Source organism: Pseudopodoces humilis, chromosome 4 (assembly GCF_049639895.1).
Source record: "Pseudopodoces humilis isolate 2021_Gansu_Grassland_sample_001 chromosome 4, ASM4963989v1, whole genome shotgun sequence".
Lineage (NCBI taxonomy): Eukaryota > Metazoa > Chordata > Aves > Passeriformes > Paridae > Pseudopodoces > Pseudopodoces humilis.
This window is the reverse complement of record NC_142203.1, coordinates 863,686-888,382: the sequence shown is the minus strand read 5'-3', so window position 1 is coordinate 888,382 and position 24,697 is coordinate 863,686. Positions and strand designations below refer to the sequence as shown.

Genomic DNA, 24,697 nt, shown 5'->3' with positions numbered 1-24,697 from the left:
GCTCTCGAGCTGTTGACTGCTGTGAGACTGTGTGATCAGGGCCGTGGCCACAGAGGTGGGAATCAAAACATCCATGCTGGAAGTGCCAGTGGTTCCGATGCCTCTGGAATGGGAACGTGTCTGCCCTGGACACATCTGCTGGGCTGTCAAGTTGGTGACAACATGAGAGGGCAAGGCTCCAACACAGACATAAAAATGAAAATATGAGTCAGATTTGAGACATTTCAGTGACAATGGACACACCAAGCCCAGCAGCGGCTGGTGCCAGGCCATGAGGTGACGTTGGGAATGCTGGAGTGGCGGTAACATCTATTCCGTGGTGCCCTGTACACAACCAGCACCCCCTTCATTGGAGCTGCTCAGTCTGGAGAGGTGAAGGCTGCAGAGAGACCTCAGAGCACCCTCCAGTACCTCAAGGGTCTAAAGAGAGCTGGAGAGAGACTTTGTACCAGAGTATGAGGTGGCAGAGCAGGGGGGAATGGCTGCAGGCTGAGGTGAAGGTGGGATTTTGGGCAGGAATTGTTCCCTGGCAGGGTGGGCAGGCCCTGGCACAGGGTGCCCAGAGCAGCTGGGGCTGCCCCTGGACCCCTGGCAGTGCCCAAGGCCAGGCTGGACATTGGGGCTGGGAGCTCCTGGGACACTGGGAGCTGGCCCTGCCGGGGCTGGGGTGGCACTGGGGGGGCTTTGGGGTCCCTTCCAACCCAAACCACTCCTTGATTCCCCTCAGAATGGCACACCATCCCCTCATCCCCAGCACTCCTAACTGGCATCCCTTCCCCCTCACCCCTGCTATCTCTATCCCCTCAGCCTCAGACACTCCTTTCCCCTCATCTCAGGCAGCCTCTTTCCCTCAGCACCTCACCCCGAACTCCGCATCCTCACACACCCCTTTCTCCTCGTCCCGGACCCTCCTTTACCCTCAGTGCTGTCCTGTTCTTTCGCCCATCCCAGGTACCCCTCAGCCCGGGCTCCCTTTCCCCTCAGCCCGTCCCGCCCCCGCGGGAGGCCGGCGGAGGCGATTCCGCCCCGGGCCCGGCGCCGGGCGGGCCGGTCCCGCCCATGGCTGAGGCGGAGGCGGCGGCGGGCGCTGGCCGCGGTGCCGGGCCGAGCGGGGCAGCGTTCCCCCATGGCTGTGTGCATGTGCCAGGCCGTGCTGCCGGCCCACGCCGGGCCCCGCGGCGAGCTGGGCGCGGGGCCGCTGCTGCGATGGATGGACGCCGCCGCCTGCCTCGCAGGTACCGCAGCGGGAGGGGACAGCCCCCGCCCTGGGGCGCGGGAGGCTTGAGGGAAAGTTTCGTCCCCAGGAACGGGGAGAGGGCTCTGCGGGTTGCGCCGGGTCACAGGGTGGGGCAGGGAGGAAGGGCCACAGTGGTCATCCTGTGCCGCCTCGGGGTCATCCCAGAGCACGGCACACGGGATCCCTGCGGACGCTGCTGGGACGGGCCCGGTGAGCTCCACTGCACACCCTCTCTGGGCAGTGTGTTCCAGTGCTCACTGAAGTTCTTCATCACAGAATCACACAATATCCTGAGCTGAGAGGGACCCACAGGGATCGCCCAGTCCCACCCCAACAATCCCCCCCGTCCAAGCACTCCTGGAGCTCTGTCAGCCTGGGGAGCCTGCTGAGTGGCCCCACGACCCTCTGAGGGAAGAGCGATCTCCAGCCTGAACTTCCCTGACACAGCTCCGTGTTCAGGTGGAACTTCCTGGGCATTGCTTTCTGCCCCTTGCCTCATGTCGCATTGCTGGGCACCACCAAGCCTGATCCGTGCTGTGCCACCCTTTTTGGACATTTATACACGTGGATGAGGTCTCCTCTCACTCACCTCTTCCCGAGGCTGAGCAGACCCAGCTCCCTCAGCCTTCCCTAGCGAGGAGGATGCTCCAGTCCCCCCAGTCATTCTGGCAGCCTTCACTGGACCCGCTCCAAGAGCTCCACATCTCTCGAGGAGCCCAGGAGATCTGGGGTCCAGTTAGGAACAGACACCACGAGGATGAGGCGTCAGATGGCACGGCAGAGCGAGGAAGGGAATGTGAGGATGAGGAGAGTTTTAAAAAGGAGCAGCAGAAGGGAAAAAAAGAGGTGAGAAAAGGTAAGTAAGAGAAGGAAGGAAAGTACTAATTTAAGATTATTGGGACATGTGTGCCAAAAAGAAGGAAAGGTGCCACTGCCGTGGCAGTGGATTGGACTAAATGGTCTCGGGAGGACCCTTCCAGCCCTAACTATTCTGTGAAACAACCACAAATCCAATCAGCGTGCAGGGCACTCCATGTCTGACTATCTCGGCTCTGAAAGCTCCTAAAGCCGCCTCGGTAACTTGTAGAAGTGAGGTGTGTGTGCCTATTGTGAGCTGCAGGGGAAGCGCTGGCAGCGAGCTGCCTTCCCCCCCCTGCCTGCCCTGCGTAACCCGGGACTGCCTGGCCTGGGGCAGCTGCTCCAAACAAACCTGCCTCTCCTTTCAGCTTTGTGGAGGGGTGATTCCAGCCCTGCAGTGTGTTTACCCTCAGCAGTGCTTCTTGAGGAGAGACTCTGATTTCCCCTCATATTTTTAAAGGGAACTCTTCAGATGTTGATACAAAACCTCTGATTTCTCTGAGCTTATCTTGTGATGCTCACTAATCACAGGAGGCTGCTCAGGAGCGAGAGCTCTTGCCTGTTGTGCAGTGCTGCTTTCCAAGCTTCCTGCTGGTCCCCTCTCTTGCCTCTGCCACTTAGGACTTTGGAGCAGAGGTTTGTACAGCTCCTAGTTCACTGGACATCTGCCTTTTGACTGGAAGCTCTAGGTGCCATGGTCAAATAAATAATATATATTAACTTGCTATAAAAACTTAACTATCAGGTGATTAAATACTAACAGTAAATAAGATGTTTACTTTTTCCATATTACCTTTCATAATTAATACAAAAACTGTGCTTTCTTTTTTGCAGTCTAATGCATCCCAGGGAGATGAATAGCTGTTCAAATTTAGGTAAAAGTGTTTCACAGCAGGTGAATTCAGTTTTTGAGTTTTCTAAATCTTGTTTGTCTTTGTTCTTCTTTAATTCCTGCATTTTTGGTGCAGCACTAAGGACTTGTACTTAGCTGCTTTCCACTGTTGTGACTGCACTAATAAACTAAGGCTTTTATCTACCAATAAGTAGGTTTTTCTCCTGCATCTCAGAATCCTCAGCTGACATAAAACTGGATTACCTTAGCTGATGCTCATGACACATTGTTTTGAGAAGAATGATGAGCTGTCTGTGAGCCTGCTAACACTTTGTGACTCTTTCTGTCTTTCAAAATGCTTGTTAAGGTTCTTTTACCAAAATGTTCATTTTTAGGAAAAGACCTTAGGCAGAAGTTTTCAAACGGAGTAGCATCATCTAGTCTCGTCTTCTGATGTTACCCATTAATACAAACACCCTTTACAACAAAATCATGATAAAAAGTGTTAACTTTAACCTTACTTAGCTTCTCTTTTTTCCCGAGGGGCGCTCTGCAGAGTTGCTCTGTGTTGTTCACAGGAAGAAGCGGGACCTGCGGTGCGCAGTCCCTGTGTGTCAGGCTCCAGCCCACAGGTGAATAGCTCCCTGCAGGTGCAGAGTGGTAACTGTGTGCCCCTGTGTCTCTTTTGAAGCTGAGAAACATGCTGGGGTGTCCTGCGTGACAGTGTCCATGGATGACATCCAGTTTGAAGAGGCTGCCAGGTACAGACCGGCTGACAGCAGTCAGGTGTTTTCCTTCTGTAGGTTTTTATTTGGCAGAGATAAACCAAGGTGTTATTAAATGGGGGATAGCAGACCTGTGAACTCATCACAGCCACAGGGCTAGGTCTCAAAACGGCTCTCTTCTGCCTGTGGTAGCCTGACCCACCCAGAGAGCAGATCCTTTTCACAGGGCAGAAATAAACTGTTGTTACCTTGACCTGGCAATCGAGGTGCCTGGTGAGAAACTGATGGTCTCTGGCTCTACTGAATTGCTGCAGGCCCTTGCTTATCTCTGTTAAATAAGGAATACATACTTACAGAACTTTCTGCTATTAGTGTTTTTATTGTGGCAAGTTTTGTTTTGGTTCACTTCTTAACATCTTTTTCTTGCAGCTCCTTTAGAAAAAAAGAGAAATGTTTTGTATTCACTGAGTCTACAAGATAACACAGGGCTGGCCTTGTTCTAGCCATTTTTCATGGTTTTCAGTGGGATCAAAGACACTGTAAGAGGAAATAGGACCTTTATGCCATATCTTCACAGAAACCTGGAGCCATTACTCTGTGGGATTTGTGTGGTTTTACAGGGAGCAGCCTGGGAGTTAATGAGTGGTTAGATGGGATAGACCTGCATGCACAGAGCAGTGCACATGCAGCTGTTGTGGCTGTGAGCAGGGCAACACCGACTGCCAGAGGTGCAGCTGAGGTCACTTTAAAGCTGTTCACGGCATAAGTGTGAAATAAGCATCCAGTCAGACTTGAGGCTGTTAGAGCAGTGTCCATCAGAGTAAGAACTAGAGCCAGTGACAAAGAAGAGAACGTGACCATACCAAATCTGGAACTCAAAAGAGAATTTATGGGTCTGTTTCACAATATTGCAGTGTTTGTTCTGCCTGGAATTGCTCCATGTTTTTAATTTTGTCCTTAGGAAAAAAATCCTGTCTGTGAAAACTAATCAAAGTCAGAGTAATATTTCCCTTTCAGATGTAATAGTTCAGACTTGGTAGCTTCAGAGCACTTTTCTGTCTAGTTTCTTGAGAGCAGAGCAAAGCTTCTGAAATATGATGAAAATACTTTTCCTTCCAAATCTATTTCCAAGTATTTCTGGTTATTCTTTCACTTGTAATAACGATGTTCCATTTGTAACAAGAATTTCCGGTTCAAATCTTGTAACTGTGAAAGAAATTATTTAAGAAATTACTTTTCTCTGTCAGGTCATCCCTAACATCCTTATTGTAGCTTACTGTGCAATTTCCTAAATTTTGCCAAATCTAGTTCATTATACAAACATCTTGCATAAATAAAAGAGTTCTTGCTGCTCTCTCTGGTAAATTAATAAGACATTTTTTTAAGTAAGTGACTTACTGTCAGGTTTATTTGCCTAAACCAGGTTACTAAATCTTCTGCAAGGATTAAGACTTCTGTGTTTATTTCAGCTGAGATGTAAACAGAAATTGTCAAAAATCTATATAGTTAAAAACTTAGTTTTATACCACGATAACCTCTTCCTTTTCTTGTAACACACAGCAGTTCAGTGGTACTGATTTTCAATTACATCATTTATTTAGGTTTTATTAGTGTTCTGTATGTGAATTCAGGTAAGTTTCTGACAGTTCCAAGTGGAGGTGTGGCATTGTGTGACTTCTGCCCCTGCATATTTGTAGTTCTGAGCACTCTTCTAGCTGTGCAGTTGGGAACATTGCCTTAACAGTTCTGCTTTTTCTCTGCAATGAATAATGCAAAAACTGCTTCTGAGCATCTTCTGCAGGGGCTGATGAGGGCTGTGCACCTGCAGATGCTCTTAGTTCTTCCCACTGACCGTTTCCCCTGCCCTGTCCGCCCAAAGGATTCTACCCGTGTTCTTGGATGTGAACAAGAGGGAGAAAATTTGGTGTGGTTTGTTGGTCCTGTCAGGTCCTCTGAAGGAGCGGGTTTCCTATTTCCCATTCTAGTTCTGCAGTGGAATAAGCAACTTAAGTAAACCTTTACCTTTAAATGTCAAAACTTCATTAGTTTAAATTAGGGAGCAATTATTATTATTACTACTTTAAATAAACTGGGGTAATAACTGCAGGAAATCCTTTGCTGTGAATGTGTTGTCAGTACCCAAGTGCTCTGAGTTACATTTTACTTCAGTCTTGGCTGTAATTAGCTCCACTTTGCCTGCCCCAGGACTGCTCTTTAGCATTTGTAACTCAGTTTGAATTCCCTGGAGGCAGTGGCCTGACACCCCTCTCTTTTGGCTGTGGCTCTGGCTTACCCTGCACATTGTGTCCTTTTACTTCCTGCTCAGTGGGAGAACTTGAGGGCAAACTGCCTTCCTTGCACCCTCTCAGCTCTGCTTAGGGTTGGGATTGGAGGGGTTTGGAAACAAGCTTTGCTCCTGTTAGCAACATGGAGCGGGTGCTTCAGGAATTCCAGAAGGAAAGAAAAAGATTTCCTCATTTTAATTTGTTTTGATGATATAATAAAGATAATTTAAAAGATAAGAAAGAATAAAATAAATAATATAATAAAAACAAATAATGTAATAAAAAACAAGTAATATAGTAAAACAAATCATATAATAAAAAGTAATCCTATAATAAAAATAATACATACTATAATAAAATCACACTAGATAATGAAGTAAACATTCTGCTTAGATATTTTATGTAGGTCAGTGGGGAAGAGTAGTCTTCAGAGGGATGATGTTAGCACAGAATGGACAAGCAGCCCAGTTCCTGGCCAAGACTTGGAATGTGAACTCTTCCCCCATCCTTTGAAGATGTCCAGGAGCACTTTTTGGGCTGGGTTATCTCCTCTTGTGCACGTACCTGTGTGCCAGAGGTGCATGCAGAGGGTATCTGAGAGCTTTTGCAGCTCAGTGTGCTCAGTGATGTGGTGCAGGATGTGCCTTTGAGCAAAAGCCAAAATTTCTGGGTGTACCTGGAGCACACCTGCCGTCATACAGACACCAGCAGAGAGAAGGAATGTGACCATTAAGGGTGTGCAGATCTCTGAGTGGCTGTAATTTCATTGACCAGGTCTGACTGGTGAATAACAGCATTGATTGAAAACAGTGAAAAATGCACATTTTCCAGTGCATTTTCAGTGCAGTGTGGAAGACAGAGACTAATTAATGCCCTTATAAAGCTGCATGTTTTCATGCTGTAAGGTCTTACTCTTCTTAACAGGGTTGGACAAATTATTGCCATCAGAACAAAGGTGAACAGAGCATTCAAAACCAGCATGGAGGTAAGATATCATCACTCTTTTTCCTAAAGATATTGAAGGGATGGAGCAGTAGAGGAACACAGCATGGGTCCAGGTTTATTTGTTCCAGATATTTGTGCACTGTGCCTGTGTCCAATTCCCATTATTATGCATGGGAGTGATGCTTCTCACAGGTGATGTATTCCAAAAGTTTCTAAGAATTAGAAGAAGTCAGAATTTTGGTGTATATGAGGCCTATGCCACAGGATCAAATCCAGTGTGTCACATTCAAATGTTTCATTGTGCTTTGCACCTCTAAACACACTTTTTTTGCATTAGAAACTGTTTCAGATGGCAACTGCAAATTCCATAGAAGTAAATGGAAGGAAATACCTACAAAACTACCTCTAAGTGTCCTTCCTGCTTTGTAATTTTACCCTACTAGTGATGCTTAACAAAAATAAAAGCAGTTGTACTAAAAAACCTTTCAGAGCTGAGTTAATATTGTGATGACCAGGGATGTATCAGTGATTAGAGCAGGTTTTTTACCTTTTGCCTTTTACATGCAAGGGCCTGATAAAAACAACACTGTTTTATCTCAAATAAATTGACAATGATGCAAATACCTTCCTCCACCACCTTCTTCTTTGTAGGTTGGCATCAAGGTGACAGTACAGGATGTTTTGACTAATGCTGAAAAGATTGTGAGTGTGGCATATGCAACGTACGTGGCCAAACCAGTTGGTGCTGGAAAGGTATTTTTCCTGTTCTCTCCTAAGCTTGGAGTCACTGAGTTCCTAGGAAATAATCCAAATTTTCAGGTTGTGAAACACAGCAGAAACACTCTTTATTCTGACCAGTGGCAGGAAAAAAACACGAAGTCCAGACTTTATAAGATAGGCTTTTGGGGTTTTTTTCCAGTTTGCTGCTCTGAAATGGTTAGGTTGTTGTTGTTGATATTGTAATTATTTCCATTTCCTTTTGCACTTTCCTTCATTATAGAACTGGGGTCTTTGTGAGGGCCACAGCATTGACAGAGGCAAGCAGTGGAAGTGGGACCCTTCTGAGTCCCTCTCCTTCCCAGAAGTTGATTGCAGGGTGGGATTTTTCATCCTTCACTTCCCCTCTTGGGGAGGTTGTTCAGACAGCACTGTTCAGACAGAATACATTATTTTTAAGCTCACTTCCAATCTAAATTGGTTTTTTTGCCATTTATGTTGATTAGTTTTCACGCCAGGGCTGTTTCTTCTCCCCAGAGTTTGGCTCTCTGGAGGTGTTTGGCCATCAGTCACGGTACCATTGGCCTTCCCATCACTGTGCCAGACAGGCACACTCCTTCTAGAGCTTTCTTGTGAGGAAGGCCAAACACTCCTCAGGCTCTCGTAATAAACTCCCTTTGTATGTGAAATTCTGCTTTCTTGAATGTGACTGGATCTGAGTTTCCCATCTCTCTGGATGTGTTACAACCGCACATCTGGCTGTCAAACATCCACTGGAGATTGGCAGAGTCATCCCATGAGCAATTAATTCATCCAGTCACTGCTGCTTTCTCTTCTGTGAGGATGTGGCACAGTCTGGAGGAGAAACACTCTGGAGCAGTTTTACTGAAAGTAAAGCCCAGCTCTTGTCTCTGAAAGGCTAATGGATAAATTGCTACCCTGAGAGCACTAAAATATTATCAAGTAAGAACTGGTCGTTATCAGTTTGATATCATACCCATAACATCAATCTATTTACCTTTTGCCCAGATTTCTGGGGAGATTAATTCAGGATTAAATTGGTGATGATTAACTAAGATTAGGCTTAAGACAGGAATGTTCCAGAGGGAGGTTGAGAGTTCAGTTCAAATTCCATCACAAACTAAAGTCTCAGAGATAATGAAGAATATTTTTTCCAATTCCACTTTTCTGAACAAGTGTTTCTGAATTTGTACAGAGAGAATCTCAACATACCCACCATCCTAATTTTTTAACTGGGCCATCTGGGAAAATCTAGGAAGCTCTTAAAAAGGACTGGAAAGGAGGCAATGAATCTGCAAGAGGGTTAGAAGGAAGAGTCAAAAGCTGAGAAATATTAGTGGCAGCACTGCAAGACACAGAACGTTGAATTTGTCCGTGGTTTACTACTTTATGCATAATTTTAACGTTTCTGAGGCTAGCCTTCTAGACAAATCTCACAGGTGGTTGTCCAGTGACGCCTGTGCTGTAAGTATCCAAATGCAGTAATTTTCTTAAGCCAGTACAGGTTTGGATGCAGTTTGTCATTGAACTGACATACACAGGAATTTGCACTGACACCACTGGCCAGTGCCACTGAATTATTTTTCGGGTTCAAAAATTCAACCCTGAAAACCTTGATATTAAGTCCATCTTTTCCTGTCTTTTTTATTTTTATTTTTTTTAAATGAGAGCTGTCTTAAACATTGTGTACCTCTCACTGATGTTTGTATTTAAAGCTAAAAGCAGTTTGTCACTGAGTTTTAATGAATGATGTTGAAAGGATAATGCAGAATCTCTTGAACTTTATACTCTGTTGTATTATTAAACCTGCCATCTTGGACAGCTCGTAGGAGAAATTTGTAGAAAGTGCTGATGGCGTTTTAAGTTCAAAGTGTGCTTTGTTATGATTGTGAAATTCAGAACTGTTGTGGTTTTTTCCTCTCCATTTGCACAGGTTGAGTTAAAACCTGTACAGCTGCTGTCTGCAGAGGACCACCTGGAGCACAGCCTGGCTATTGAGAGGAGAAGAATCCGTCTGGGCTATGTCCAGGTCTTTCAGAAGCTGATGCAGGAGAGCAATAAGGAAGGTGATTTCTGCACTCAGCATAGAAGGAGAAACAAACACCTATGGGCAGCCAGAAGGAAGGAAAAAAGCAGACAAAATATCTCCTTGGGGTTATGGTATCAGGTAGAACAGTCTGTGCCAGATTAGAGGTTAGAAGTGCCAGAGGTGTGTTAGAGAGTTACTCTAATAGAGTGGTATTTCTTTGTCTCTCAGAAATTCCAGATTTAAAAACACAGGGTTGAAAGCCAAGCATGCATTAGGTGTGAAATGCAGATCTTCAGAAAAGTTCTGTGAGTGAGGTCACACAGAGCTGTGGATTGCAGCAATGAGCTGCTGTGACACTGCTTGTGGTGTAGGCAGAAGCATGAAATTCACTCAGGCTGATGGCCGTGTATTTTCCAGAAAGCAAAGTAAGAACTACGTTTATGCCCCGAGATGATTCCCAACAAGCTGAAGTTTCATTACATGGAGGTCAAAACAGGTAAAAAAGTTAGAAAAACTGAGTGAAGAAAGAGGTTCTTCTTTATTTATGGCAGTAATTTCTGTTCTTGAAGAAAGTTGTGCTCTAAAGTTGTTGTGTTCCCCCACAAAAGAAATTACTCAGAGCAGTTAAGAAAATATGCTGGTGTTTGGAAAATCTGAGCTGTAGCGCCATGTATAAATAACAGGCATTATGTGGTTTTACTGAGGAGAGATTAAACCTGTTATAAACAAAGATCTAGCCTTAACAATTTAGTAAGACTTCATAGAACTGAAGAGGCTTGTTTGGTACAAGAAAACATGCTATTTGTCTTCATGGAAACTGTCTCACGGGGTACAGTTTAATAACCTGAGTGACAAATCAGAGGTCGATGGGCTTTGTCTCCACTGCCTTTCCTGGAAACTTCTTTGAAGGATATTATTATGGCACTAATTCACCTCCTCAAGGAGACAGAACAAGCAGAATGGGAGAAGAGAGGAGAGAACATTATGTGTAAAGGCTGCTAGGTAGCAACTTAGGTACAAATCATTCCCTGAAAGTGAGGTTTATTTGTGAGTGGATCTTAGGGAACACCTTGAGTAGGTCCAAAGTACAAGTTAGTCACAGGTTTCCACACACTTACATAACCACAAAGTTAGTTAATTATGGCATAAGTCAAAAGTACCATTCGGGTCAAGCAGGTCATCGCACAGACAGGCACTTTTAAAATTGTTTGATGTAATCTCCTGCCTAAACCTTTTCCTGTGAAACACCACCAAAAAGTGTTGAGATTAGGGTGAGGATGCATGGCTAAACCCTGGAAAGTGACATCAGAAATGCTCTGGTAATACAAGGTGGCCACTGGTTCGGATCCTCATTTCTCTCATCTGTTTGCTGTTGTCTCAGACAATCACAAGATTTGTAACAAATTGAAATAACGGTGTCCTGCTCTAACCTTAATTAACCAGTGTGTGCAGGTGTCCATCACACACAGGGCAGTCTGTGACAGACATCTGAGCTGGTGCTGAGCTGCTCTGACAGCCCCTTTTGGGAGCCCTCAACAGCCCAGCACATGCTGGGGCTTCGGCTGCTGCTCCCCTAGCTGGGACAGCCCCTGACACAGGGACACAGCACCTGCCCCTCACACAGGGACACAGCACCTGCCCCTGACACAGGATGTGGCCATGCACTCAGGGCTGGCAGCAGCAGCTCCTGGGAGAGCAGAGCAAATGGTCAGCCTCTTACTGCTTCCCTTGCAAGCCACAAGGCTCTTCTGTGCCTGTTCCTCTTCTTTTCACCGCTTCTGAAGCAAACTGCACGCTTCACTGGGTGTGTTTTCTTCTGAAAGCGTTCATTGATACATTGCTGCTGTGTTTCAGACACTTGTGAAGAGAAAGATGCAGTTTCAACTGAGCATACTCACGTACAGAGCACTGAGCTTGTCCTGCCTCCTCATGCAAACCATCATGGAAACACTTTCGGTGGCCAGATCATGGCTTGGATGCAGACAGTGGCAAGCATTTCAGCAAGGTACTCTCCTATAGCATTGTCTCTGCATGTGGTTCTAAATGGATGTGCTTTTAATGTTAAAGGTTTCACAGGGATTTATTGTATGAAGAATACAGACTCAGGCCTTTGAGACTTTTCCTCCTCACATTACAGAAGGGCTTTGAACTATTTACAGGGTACATCTCCCACAGTATGCCGTGCCACTGAGACTCAGACATTCTTCTGTTACACATACAGACCCTAAGGCAAAAGAGACTGTGTTACCTTCCTGGGAATCTTTGCAGAAAGCCAGCACTGGATACAGGAGCAGAAACCTGCCCTCCTTGTGCTTGGTGCAGTGTTTAAAAAACAAAGGTAGTTGCTTAATCAGGTTAAAACCAATACTGACCATGTATCAAGTGACATCCAAAAATGAACAGCCTTCTAGAACTTACTCTTCAGATCCTCATGATGGCAGAAGAAATATAAGTCAGAGAAAAAGGATCTGCATAATCAGGCTCTGTTTTATTGGTGTGTACACAAATGGGTGCATAACCCTCAGCAAGTCACTTGACCTTTCAGTCCCTCTGAGTTGGACATCCTATGGCTTGCATCAATTTTAGCAGTTTAAAGGGCTCGGGCATCTTCAGGTAAAAAGAACAAAGTATGTTTTGTGATGCTGCTTGTCAGTGTGACCCAGGCACATAACCATTTAATTCCTGTTCCCTGGAGTCAAGCTGTTGTTTGTCTCCCTTCCTGTTCCTGGACACTGTACAAAGCTTCTTTGTGAGCAGCACTCAAGTTTCAGTCTGAATTCTCCTTGCATACCGAGTGACCTAATTCACTGCAGGGACGTTAGATATGTTTTCCCTTTTTATCTTTAATAATTAAATGACTTCTCCATTCATTATTCATATGGTTTTGATTTGTAGCCAGTGGCTGTACTGATAACAACAGATTTTCTGTAGTGGTTGGATAAACAACTTGTTTTAGTAACATCAGAGTGCACTGACCTTTCCCCCACGTGCAGTTACAGTGGCTTGAAGGGACTTTTGCAGATTTTTGCCATAATATGACTCAGGATATTTACCTGTTTTCACCTGACAAATTTTAGTGGAAGTCACAATTAGATTTAAAAAAGGAAGGGAAACATCAGCAAACGGAGTATTGAACAAATTTTCTTTGAACTAATTAATGTCAAACATGATTACTCACGTTGGAAAATTTCAGGAATAATAGCTGGCATCACAGGCTGGTTGAAAACAGAGATTTTGTAGTTTTTGCTTGAGGACAACTACTCTCACTAAGAACCCTTTGTGAGGCCACTCAGAGTTAGACCCCACCTTTGAAGGTGCCAGGTAAGAGTTTCTATGGCCACAGACAGTGATGGAGGAATGGAAGAGGAGGGGATAGCTGTGGAAAAATAAATTTCTAAGGGCATGTTAAAGGTTACTCACTCTCCTTCTGGCTTGTCATCTCCCCACCACCTTTTTTTTGGCTGGCCAATACAAGAAACTCTTGCAGATAGCATTAAAACCATTTGAATATTAATAATATTAGCTTGAACTTGATGTATACTTTCTTATTCCTTACATGTGCAATAAAAGCAATCGGGGTGTACTTTTCCAGGAAAAAAAATTAATATTTAAGCCTGATTTCTGGTTTGTTCCTCTCCTCATCATTATTGTGTTTGCATCTTTAGAGTAAGCATTGTAAATAAAATCAACGCTTAGCATTTTAAATCAGAAGAGCAAATTATTTTAATTTAATTACAAAGTAATTCAAATGTATTAGACTATTGAAGAGATGTACCAGTCAGTTAATTAGCTGCAGATAATTGTGTGCATTTAACAATACCGGTACATTAGTTTTCAAAGTGCAGTTGAGTTAAAAGCTGTAAGTGCCACAAAACTGTATTTTCAAATTTAGGAAACTTCACCGTGGAGCAGTCTCTGCTAGATGTGCACATGGGTTCCCTGCTGAGAGCAGTGTGCTGCTTCAGAGGCTAAAAATAAATGGTGTGTGTTGTGTATTGCCCCCTCTTCCTCTGATGCACAAACATCCCAGCAGAAAGTGAGGGGCTTTGACCACATGCAGAACCGATGGAGAAACCTGATTTTTTTGCCTGCTCCAGAGAGCTTGGAAGCCAGATTCTGTTTACACAGACTGCATCTGGTCACCATGTGAGGCTTTTTTAAATTCTCATTTCATATCCCACTAGTAGAAAGCATCTTAAAAAAAGCAAAAATACAAATATTAAGACTAGATAAACTGGCATGTCATTGCTTGGACATTGTCCCTGGTGCTCAGCCTTTCTGCTCAGGTTTCCTTTACCTGTTTAAAGGCTTTGAGGTCTGGCATTTTTACGCTGCTCAGGAGCCTGCTCCCCGTGCAGTCCTGCAGAAATTAATGAAACTGCGAGGTAAGTGGTTACTCTGTAGGTAAGGGATTCATGGTCTGGCTTTAAGAGAGGGCAGTCTCAAGCAGTGAGAATTAATTGGTGTTTGTAAAATGTGTAGGAAATGAAACAGCATGACATAAGTGGTATTGTGATGGTTGAAGCTCGAGTTACCTACTCTTGGAGCTGAACATGCTAACATGGAGTAGATCAGGGTAATTCTGTGACCTTCCTGGTCCTGCACACTCTGTTTCTGTGGTCAGTCACCCTGGCTGTGCTTTTGGCACAACTGTGTGTTTTGGTCTCTCTGGCTTTCTGTTTCAGCCGCCTCTGTCGTTCTCACCCCATCCTGAAGTCAGTTAACATGTTCAAATTCTGGGGGCCATCCTTTGTGGGTGACCGCCTCGTCTTCAATGCCATTGTCAACAACACTTTTCACAACAGGTAAAGCTCCTCATCTGTTGTCCCCCTTGGCAATCCCAGCACCAGCCTACACTGTGTGTTTCGGGTTCCATCAGTAGGATTTCATTAGTGAATTAATTGTTTTTCAGGTGTGACTTTGAGGGGTGTATCTGTAACTGTAACTGCTTATAGGTGCCTTTTTTTTTTTTTTGTTTACTTTGATCAGTGGAAGTTTTAAAAAAAATTATTCTCTGACTTTCAGCTTAAAGATCATTTGTCTCCAAATTCCACTCCTGCAAAGGCAGACAATAAATATTCCTGTGAAATACAGGGATTTTCAAGGGCTGAGTTGCTCCCCAAGATCTGATTCTTCAGAAGATGCCAGATTCTTGCCAGGATCTTCCTGTCTGGGCATTTGTTGATCTGGGTCCTATTTATTGCTTTTTAAATTTTTTTTAAATGCTATTTAGCTACTGCCATCTTTTATTTTATTTCAGAAGTGTGTCTGTCCAGATTGATTAATTGATTTGCTATGCTACAAAAGGTATTTGAGTCAGGCTTCCTGCACACCTGGAGGTACTGCTGTCCTTTTCAGCAAGTCTCAGGGCTGCTTCTGCATCACTTGTAGCAGTTCAGTAATTTGTTTAAACTTCCCTTTCAGTGTGGAGGTTGGTGTCCGTGTTGAGGCTTACAACTGTGAGGAGTGGATCAAGGACCAGCCACGGCACATTAACAGTGCATTCCTCATTTTTAATGCTGTGAATGACAAAGGGGAGCTGCTGACCTTCCCCAAGGTCAAGCCCAGGACACAGGTGAGCTCTCAGGAGCAGGGTGGTCAGCACAGCCTTGCTGGGGACACAGGGACCATGCAGTGCGTCTTCTGCAGGGGAGAAAAGCTCCAAATGAAGTGGTTGCCCTTGAGTGAGAGGTTTGTTATTGTTAGCTTGAGTCTTCAAACTGGGAGGCTCAGTGGAGAGTCCTCGTGACTGAAGATTCTGTGGTTGACGGGTAGAGAAGAAGAATCTGATGTGTTTGGAGATTTTTCCACTTGTCTACGTCTCTTGCAAGTTCCTCTGACTGCAGATGAAATTTATAAGTATTCAGTGAATAGTTATTTTTATAAACCCTTAACAAAGATGAGAAATGGAGTGAATAAAGAAGTCTGTGGGAATCAAATGCCATGACGTGGGTGGGCTTTTCATTTCCTTTGACATGGAGATCTCACTTCATGTTTCCCTGAAAGTGGTTCATGAGCACTTGAAGCAGTTTGAATGCTATTGTTAAATTATTTGCTGTGGTGACACCTGTCACTAATCTTCCTGCTCCAGTTACAAGAGTTTTAGAGAGCCAGTATTTCAGCCATTTCAGGCAGAAATGAAATTATTTTTTTTACATCATGGACCTTACTTTTTGTAGGATGGGAACTAGACAAATGGATCAAGGCGTCTTACGTACTCACTGGGGCATAAGTTTCACTACTGCCCACTGCAGGCTGCCCCAAGAGGAGAAAAGGACTTTGAAAAATAAAATTTTCCTTCGTGCTTTCAACACCAGATGACGATAAAGTGGGTTAATAGTTTATTTGGTGGGTGGCACATTTAGAAAGAGCAGAATGTGTGTGGTGCACTGCCCAGCTGCCCCTGCTTTAGGACCAAAAAGCACCAGGAGGATGCTACAATGATACCACTCTTCTATCACATTGGTTTTTTTTTTTAAATTTCAAATATTGCCAAGGTAAAAAGTAAACCACCAGCCTGTGGAAAGGCCAGTGCACAAAGTATTATTCTTTATTTGCTTCTATTACTGCTCTGACATTTGCCCATCTGCAATAAGTAATTTTTACTTGTCTTTTTTCGGACTTTGTTCTAAAATAGTGAGATGTGTTTCTCTCTGGTTCACTTTTCATGCAGGATTGTGTGAGGAGGTACTATGGAGCTATTGCCCGGAGGAGGATTCGACTCACCAGGTATAGCTGGGTCACTGGCAGACCTTGAACTTAATTTTCTAGTCCTCTAAATAAAGTAACTGAACTCTCCTTAATGTGTGTATGACTGTTACATGGCTTACACTTACAAATAATTTCGTTTCCGTGGCACTAAAATTGTTAGAGGCTACTTGTCTCAAAATTACTTTGCTTTGGACGTTACTCTGTCTCACTGTCTTTCTCAGATAGGAAAAGCAGTTATTGCAAACCAAAAATTGATTAAGTACCTGTATTTAGAAGACACTTAAGCCTATAGAAAGTGATTTTTCCTAGCATACACAGATGTGTAAAGAACCAATTTATGCTGCTATGTCTCTTTTTAATTATGTTTTAGAAAATGCATGCTATCTGCTAGAGGAGACAAGCCTTCTGATGCCTGGGAGACAAGCAACCAGGTAATCTGTAGGTGCATAAAAAGCTGTATTTGTGCACCTTTTGGGGTGTGTGAAGCAGCTGTTCAGGCTGTGGCAGTGCAGGTGGACCCTCTGAAGTGTTGTGGTAGTCACAAGGAATGGATGGATGTGTAAGACAGTGACATTTCTCTTCTAAAAGGAAGGAGTAGATGATTCACTACTGATCTAAGAGTAGGTTCAATACAAAGGATAAAAAAAAAAGTCTTTTTAAAACAGATGCATACAAGTGGTCCCTTAAGGTCTCCTGCAGATTCTGCAGATTTATCCCTCAATGTCCCCAGCTGTTGTAAAAGCTGAATTCTCCTGTAGAGGAACTAGTTTGGGGTTTTTGGGTTTTTGTTTTTTTTTTTTTGGCTTTATCCAGCCACGGGATGTCTGAAAAATTGCAGTGAGGAAGCCATTTAGTATGTGCTAAAAGTGAGGGGAGAGATAGCAACAGAGATATGAACACTGGAATAGCATCAACTTTGTTTCTGTGGAAAAGAAAAGTGAAATCCTGTTCATTCCCAGGTACCCTTCACCAGGTGTCTTTGCTTTGTACTGTGCCCATGTCTTGCAATGAATGGTGTTGAACCTGAAGTTAGGTGGATTTATAGATAAGCTAAATGTTGTTTCAGTGTCCAGTTTGTGTGGTTAAAGTAGCTTTTTTTTTTGCTTTTTTTTCTTTTTTCCCCCTGCAGAACATATAAGATAAATATGCATACAGTGATAAAAGTGGCTTGTCTAAGATTTATTTCCTATGAAATCAAAACCTGCCAGTAAAAGGCTCTAAGGCCATATTCTCTTTATGGAGTGGTTAAATGAGAACTCCATCCACTGTAGCCAAGCATAAAGAATGGATGTATTTGCACTTTCTTTGCTGTGAGCCTGCTGTGTAAAGCAATTGCCAGTATGGACCCAGCCTGGTAGCAAGGAAGAGGTTAATTTTTGAGTCGATTCTAATTACTTAAGAGGAAGATGGACAAAACCATTAATTCAGTGGTCTGAGAGGTTATCTGTATTGTCTCCCTGGTGGTCAAAGTTGTTCTTCACAGCTTTATAACTGGAGAAGCTGAAAATAGTGTTTTGTTGTCCTTTAATTAAGATTGTTTTGCCAACAGCCATATGAGTGCATCAGGAAGCCACTGGAAGTGTTTTAATTCAGAAACTACTGAAGTGTGTTTTCACTTACAAGGAAAATAAACATTTGTTTGCAGTTGGAGCATAATGATAGGAAAAAAGGACACCTCATTTCTGCAATGTTCAGTGAAATGTACCTTTACCCCTCCATTTTCAGACATGTGTCCTGTGTTTCAGGCATATTTGAGTTACAGCAACATAGCTGCACTGACACACCTGGCAAGAAAACCAGGGTGGGACATAACGAAGACTCTGGATAATGTAAGTGCAGAAAAGAAATTACAGAGATCTGAAAGCAAAAGCACCTCCCTGTTCATGAAATTTGTGTTATAAACCCAAAATCAGTGAGAAAACTCATGTAAACCAGTTCTAGCAGAGGGGAAAATCCTGGTGTTAACCCTGTGGCAGTGCATGTTTTCCAGACAATGGAGAGACATCAGGCATCTGCCAAGGCTGAGTTTCTGAAATGTGGATAGTGGCTGGCTATCTTGACTAAGTTGACTTCAAGGTCATGTGGATTCAGAGGTGTTTTGGGACAGTAAAAGACTTTTGCAATATTTTAGTCTGACCTCCTGTGCCTGACAGGCTATGAAACACTGTAAGGTACTTGAGTAAGATACTTGAGTAAGGGCAGATACAAATCATAATGAATTCCAGTGATGGCAAAACTGCCAGTGCCATGTATAGGTTGTTCCAGTGGTTAAAGACACTGCTGTGCCAAATAAACAGCAGACAACACTGGTGCTGGGAAAAGCAAGCTTGAACCAGCTCGTGGAGACAGGCAGAGAGAAAAACTGGGGTTGTTCATCCTGGGGAAGGCTTTGGGAAGACCTTGAAGCACGTCCCAATACCTAAAGGGGGCTTTCAAGTAGTCTGGAGAGGGACAGCACAAGGGAGAATGACCCTAAAGTGCAGAGGGTTTGTTCCCTTTTCTCTGCAGCTGGAATGACCCCAAGCTGACTGACCATTTTTGAAGGTTAAAAAATGGAACTCTGATGTCTTTGACACAAAACCACAGGGCTTGAAAACCTGTAGAAATGATCCAGCCTTGCCAATGCTCACTTAACAGCTTTTTTAAATGTTCACTTTGGCAGCTGCACCTCCTGCTTTGTTTTGTGATTTTTCAAGTCTCCTAGAACAACATGATTTCTGTTCTGTGCCTTAGAGGAATGTCGATGCAGACCTCCTGTAGATGGTTTTTAAAGCTCTTCAACGTTTAATTTTACCCCAGACTTCACTTCAGCAAGGTGTTTGCTGGATTATGTTGGGGTTTATTTCCTCTTCCAAGATAGGAAGATCCAGAGAAATTCAAAATGCAGTATAACCAAAAGATTGTTCATTTTTGATGCAGCAAAAAAAAACAACCCAAAACAACAAAACAACCCAGCAAAACCTCAACAGTGATGATGAAACTTAGGAATTTTGCATCACTTGGAAATGAAACTCTGTTAAACTTCTCAGGATTTGAGAAGCAATAAGGCACGCGAATTTGGGGATAAAATCCTCTAATTCTAAGCATTCTGTTGTACCCATCTTCTTCCATTTTATGGGGTTTGTGGGAGGTGCCAAACGCTTCTTTTGTGTGTGCATTGTTACATACAGGTTATTCCTTTTGAATTCTCTGTCTTGGGTTTTAGGCCTGTAAGTAGAAGTAGATGCAAAATAACCAAGGCAAGATAGTACAGGTGTGGGGTAAGAAGTGTAAAACTATGAATTTTAGTAGTTATTTAGAGTATCATTAGTTCTGGGTGCTCTGCTTCACAGAAGAGAGCAGGAATAAAAAAAGGCCATTTTGGAAAGGGAAGTGCTGGGTTGCTCTAGGGGCAGGGGGGCTAGGCCAAGGTGTGGCTGATTTGCCTGAACAAAGGCTTGTGGCATTTCCCAGGAACTCCTGAGAAAACCTGCTCAAGTCCTAAATGTGTGGCATTTATGCATCTAAATGTTTACAGTCATCACTCTTTGTTTTTAATACACGCTTTTTATTTATTTATTTATTTTATTTTATTTTTTATTTTTATTTTTTCCCCTCCAGGTGAAAATCTGGACCCACGAGGAGGGTGCTGTGCTGTCATTCAAGGTGGAGATGCAGGTGAAGGTCCCATCCCACGTCGCCTTCTCCCTCTTGTCCGACTTCAGCCTCCGCCAGCGCTGGGACAGACATTTCCTGTGAGACCCTGCCCCTCCCTGGGCTCTGAGCCCCCTGACCACCCCTCTTCCCTGACACACACCCCCCTGATGTGCTGGCACTGGGCTGCTCCCTTAGCAAGAAAGTGTTGCAAGAATTTGACATCAAGTGTTCCCTGGTCAAAGCATGGGTTTTGGTGTTTTACTGTGGAAGTAAAATTTGGTTTGTGCTTAGTCTGGCTCCAAAATACAGAGTGCTCTGTCAAAAGAGAGGGGTAGGACAGAGGTCATCCTCCATTTAAATGAGCACAGTTCAAATCCTGGACATGTGTATGTTCAAAGTGACAAAAACCCAAAACAAGTAAAAAAAGGAAAAGTTAACTGTGGTGGATATATATTGTGCATGCTAGCTTTAAAAATCAAGAAAAACCTGGATTCTATCATGTTTGTGCTGTTGGGGACAATGATGCTCAGTTTCACTGTACAGTCAAAGTGAGGAATCAAGAAATGAGGTCCTTCAAAATGCATATTTTCACAAAAATAACGTTTGAAAGTCTGTATGATTTGGCACAGGTTTTGGAATGGCTCTAAAAGGTATTTGAGGTTCATTATTTACTTTTTATGGTGTAGAATAGTGATTAGAGACAGTTGGATTGAAATTATACTAATTTGATTTGGTGAAGCATTTTCAGTTAGCTATTACACCCTGGGAGATTTTTACCAGAGGGTGGAAGTGGAACCTTAGGGATATTTGAAAATCCAAACTCTACTGAATTTACAGCTTGTAACAAATGAAACCTAAAGAAATACTGTTGATGGGGTGTTGCAGGAAACCTTAATTTTTTCACTCTCTCTGCCTTGCTGTTGGAACATGAAAATCAGAGGTTGAGTGTCAGGGTGGAGCCTGTTTGTGCTGGGTTTGTTGGAGGAGGTGCTGTTGCACATGCCAGGGCCTGATGTCTGTGATAAATGTGTTCACAGGACATGCGAGCTCCTGCAGGCTGTGAGTGAGGAGGAGAAAATCTACCACGTCACCTCTGCCCCCATGACAGGCCACCAACCCAGAGATTTTGTGATTCTGGTGTCCCAAAGGCAGCCCTTCAGGCCACAGTGAGTATTTTATTAGGCTCTGATTTCAACTCTGAGCACTTGGGAGCCAAGCTCTGGAGTCCTGTGACCTTGATCTGTCTCCGGGTGATAAAGATGGCATTTCACGTTTTAAGGAGTGAGATTCCTTTGTTGATGCCTGAGTTTGTACAACCAGACTTGCTTTGCAATGTGAAGGTGCAGTGAGGTAAATCCAGATCATCATAAATTTTTAGCATGGTCTGGTATTGATTCTTTGACGGTGATGCTTTGGGAGTGGCCTACCAGGAGGGCAAATAGGCCAGAATTTCAAATGGGGAAATTGGTAAAAACTCATGTCCCAGAGAGCCTGCCAGTGGGCTGAAGCACCTAGCTGGGAGTTTGTTTCCTGTTTGTTTGAAGTGACTTTATACTCCTATTCCATGTAATTGCAGAGTTTTTACTTAGTCAAGGAAGTGCTTGAAACCTCACACATTTATTGTACCTGTGAATTCTGCCAAGTCCCTTGCTCAGTTTAACACACCTGCTTTCTAAAGTTTTATTATTTTTTATTAGATTCCTTTTTGTTTTTACACAGTGAAACACAGGCAAATGGAACCTTTTGGTATATCTTACCCTTCTTTATTCTGTTTCTTTTCTCACATTCAGTAGTTCTTCAAGTTAACACTAAAAGGCAATATTCTGTACTGTGCTAGCTTTCCCCCTGCACGAGGGGGTTGAATGAATTTGGATACCTGGACTGTGGCCACACTGTGAAGCCTCTGGGTAAGGGTTGTTCCCTGATGCTGTAAACTTGGGCTGAGGAGAGCAGGGTGAATTAAAAAGAAAAGGTGGGGAATTGTTCTGTTTGCCACAGAGTCCTGAACTGGAGTCTGTGCTCCAGCCTGAGACTCAGCAGGGCCCAGGCTTTGAAGCAGGATCCTTGGGCACACCCGAGCTCCTCTGCCCTCCTGTGAAAATGACACGTTGTAGCCTGGTGACCGGTTTTAACAAGAGGAAGGGTGTGACGGCTGTCCCTGCCCTGCAGGGAGCCCTACACGGTGGCTGTGAGGTCGGTGACCCTCGGGACGGCGCCCCCGAGCCCGGAGTTCTGCAGGAGTGAAATCCTCTGCGCTGGGTTCCAGATCCACAGCAACAGCAGCAGCTCCTGCACCGTGAGTATCCCGTGCTGTGCCCCTGCCCTGTGCCCTTGTGCTGGGGCTGTTACCCCACCCAAGCTGACAGTCTGCAAAGGGAACAGAAAAATACCTCCAAAAAAAGCTCATCCTGGGTGTGTGGAGTCTGTCTTGCCCAGATTTGGCCAATCTGAGTGTTAGAAATGGGCTCTAAACCGAGCACAGGAGGATGCCCTGCCCCTCCAGAGTCCTTCACTGAGTCCTAAAATACACCTCTAGAGGATGTGCATTACACTGGTGCCTGGTGGTGTGCCATAGTTAATTAGTTCAAATTAAATTCCTCGCTTGAACTTCCATATGGCCAGGAATCACACAATCTGACTCCCATCTCTGGACCCATGCCAATCTTCTTTGCCATGGCAAGGCTAAAACTTTTCCATTTAAGAAAACACTTTTCTGAAAACTTTAAGCAGCTCTTGGTGGCTGCAGTTCCTTTTTTCAGGCAACAGCTTTGTTCACAAAGCACACATATTTAACACATTGTGCACAGTGTTTCCTGCTGCACTGCTCTGTACATTTACCTGCAGATGCTGGAGGATGTGAGAGCAGCAAGGACACCCACATCACTGGAGTGCTGTGAAAAAGGCATGCCTTTTGCAAATTACTGCCTTCAGTTTCAGAAGCACTGTGTGCTTCTATTCACATCCATAAAAACTGTGGTACTCATCCAGGCTCTGCAAAAAAAAATGGCTAACTTGCAATCCATAGGCTCTTTTGTTTCATTTACTTTTGTTCAAACAGGTGTGTTACTTCAATCAAGTGACATCAGGAGTTATGCCTTACTTAGCTGCAAATCTTACTGGCTCATCAAAATCCATTGAAGACACTGCTTTGGAATGTATAAAGTTCTTGGAGCTGGAAGACAGCAAGTGCTGAAGTTAAAAACAGATTTCTGAAGGGACATCTGAAGATTACCAAGCAGTTCTGGCTTGAATTCCTGCAAGGGTGTCAGTCATTTCTCTGTAGGTTACTTGTTTCAGATCATGTAGTCAGTATTGGGCTTCAGCCTGAAAATACCTGGTACAAGCATTTTCTATCAAACCAAGCTTAGGCCTTAGGCTCTCAATTCAACCTTTAATTTAAAAAAGATTAAGGAACAGATTTTGCTTTTGATTGCATTAATGAATTTTATATAAATGGAGGCAGAACTTGGCTCAGTAGAGCTATAGTTCATAAGACTATTTCACCACTTTAATGTTACATTGAACAGAGAGACATCCAGGCAGTTTTAAAATACCATCCCTTGTAATCTGCAGAAACCAGTGCTACCAAGTAGCTTTGCCAGTGCTCTGACCTTGCCATGCACGTCCTTGCACAGCCATTATTTATAAATTGATTACAGCCCATGTAAAGGAGTGTTTGCTGATGTCTGTACCTCAGTGCCCCTCCGTTTATCTGTGACTGGATGGATTGTTGTTCCTGAGGTTACAGACTCACCACAGGTTTCATCACAGTATCTGGGGATGCAGGAGGCTGCCCTGCACTGCTGGTGGGTTTTCTCTTGGTGGCAGGGGAGGCACCGGGGGGAGCGCCGGGAGTGTCACCTCTCCGGTGCCACCTCTCCGGTGTCCCCTGTCGTGCGGCTCAGCTTGGCCCAGCTCTGCCTGTTGAGCCACTCCACCGGGCTGTGCCTCGCCAGGAGCGCAGGCAGAGACAGCTCCTGGCCTCTGACTCAGCAGCAGCCACCACACACCCACGTCTGGATCAGATTCCCTTCCCCTGCATCAAGTGCAGCACCTCATTCTGGGAGCACGGAGGCCACCAAGGTCGTGCTTGCCACCTGCCAGCTCGGGAGGGTCCGGCTCCCTCCCCGAGCCCTGCAGGTAATGGCAGAGCAGCCCTGGGTCCCTGTGCTGGTGAAGAGAGACCCCTAATGTTGGCTCTGGACACAGGCAGCGGGAAGACGAGCCCAGATGCTGCCTGCACCAGGCACTGTCAATTAATGCATTTACACCGTTGCAGGCAGCACCTGCACAGGTGCGTTCCAGCTTCCTGCAGACACAGCACACCCCACTGCCTGCCCAGCCCTCCCTGGGCAGCACTGCTACCACGGGGACAGGACGAGCCCCAAGGCTGCAAGAACACATTACAAAGCCAAGGAGACAGGAAATTATCTAAAAAGATGCTTTTTAAACAATATACTTAATTCTTAGAATAGAAAGGGAGGCACTTCTTAAGCTGGGATAAATGTCTGTTGCCAAAATGTCCGCAGTAAACTGATAGCTTTGAGTTTTTATCCAATACTTAATTAAAACTCCATAATTAATCCTTGGTTTCATGCACATGCACTCCTCTTCCCCATCTAAAAATGTGCTCAGATTAGTACAAACTGAACATACGCCCCCTAACTCAGTCTCCACAGCAGCACCAAGAAACCAAAATAA

At 44.3% G+C, this 24,697-nt stretch overlaps 1 protein-coding gene across 4 annotated transcripts; it reads left to right on the top strand.

Moving 5' to 3' along the window:
- The first annotated feature begins 1,071 nt into the window (after nucleotides 1-1,071).
- ACOT12 (acyl-CoA thioesterase 12) lies at nucleotides 1,072-24,578 on the top strand. 4 transcript variants are annotated; one of them, XM_088054498.1, is made up of 15 exons: nucleotides 1,072-1,235; nucleotides 3,619-3,688; nucleotides 6,862-6,922; nucleotides 7,534-7,635; nucleotides 9,554-9,686; nucleotides 11,504-11,654; nucleotides 14,335-14,454; nucleotides 15,074-15,224; nucleotides 16,323-16,378; nucleotides 16,731-16,791; nucleotides 18,106-18,189; nucleotides 19,961-20,094; nucleotides 21,034-21,162; nucleotides 22,166-22,292; nucleotides 23,055-24,578. In XM_088054498.1, exons 1-15 carry the CDS (start codon nucleotides 1,127-1,129, stop codon nucleotides 23,187-23,189), a joined length of 1,623 nt encoding a protein of 540 aa, XP_087910624.1. In that variant the 5' UTR covers nucleotides 1,072-1,126; the 3' UTR covers nucleotides 23,190-24,578. The 4 variants fall into 4 exon arrangements, with proteins under 4 accessions (XP_087910624.1, XP_087910625.1, XP_087910623.1 ...); XM_088054497.1 differs by lacking the exon at nucleotides 1,072-1,235 and adding an exon at nucleotides 1,546-2,093; XM_088054500.1 differs by lacking the exon at nucleotides 1,072-1,235 and adding an exon at nucleotides 2,939-2,990.
- Nucleotides 24,579-24,697: the final 119 nt, after the last annotated feature.

Excerpts from the sequence above, each read along its gene's own strand:
- ACOT12 (XM_088054497.1), top strand. The coding sequence starts at position 1,880 with ATGCTCCAGTCCCCCCAGTCATTCTGGCAGCCTTCACTGGACCCGCTC. Across the intron at positions 15,225-16,322 it reads AGGTCAAGCCCAGGACACAG|GATTGTGTGAGGAGGTACTA; the intron begins GTGAGCTCTCAG and ends CTTTTCATGCAG. Across the intron at positions 18,190-19,960 it reads TAACGAAGACTCTGGATAAT|GTGAAAATCTGGACCCACGA; the intron begins GTAAGTGCAGAA and ends TTTCCCCTCCAG.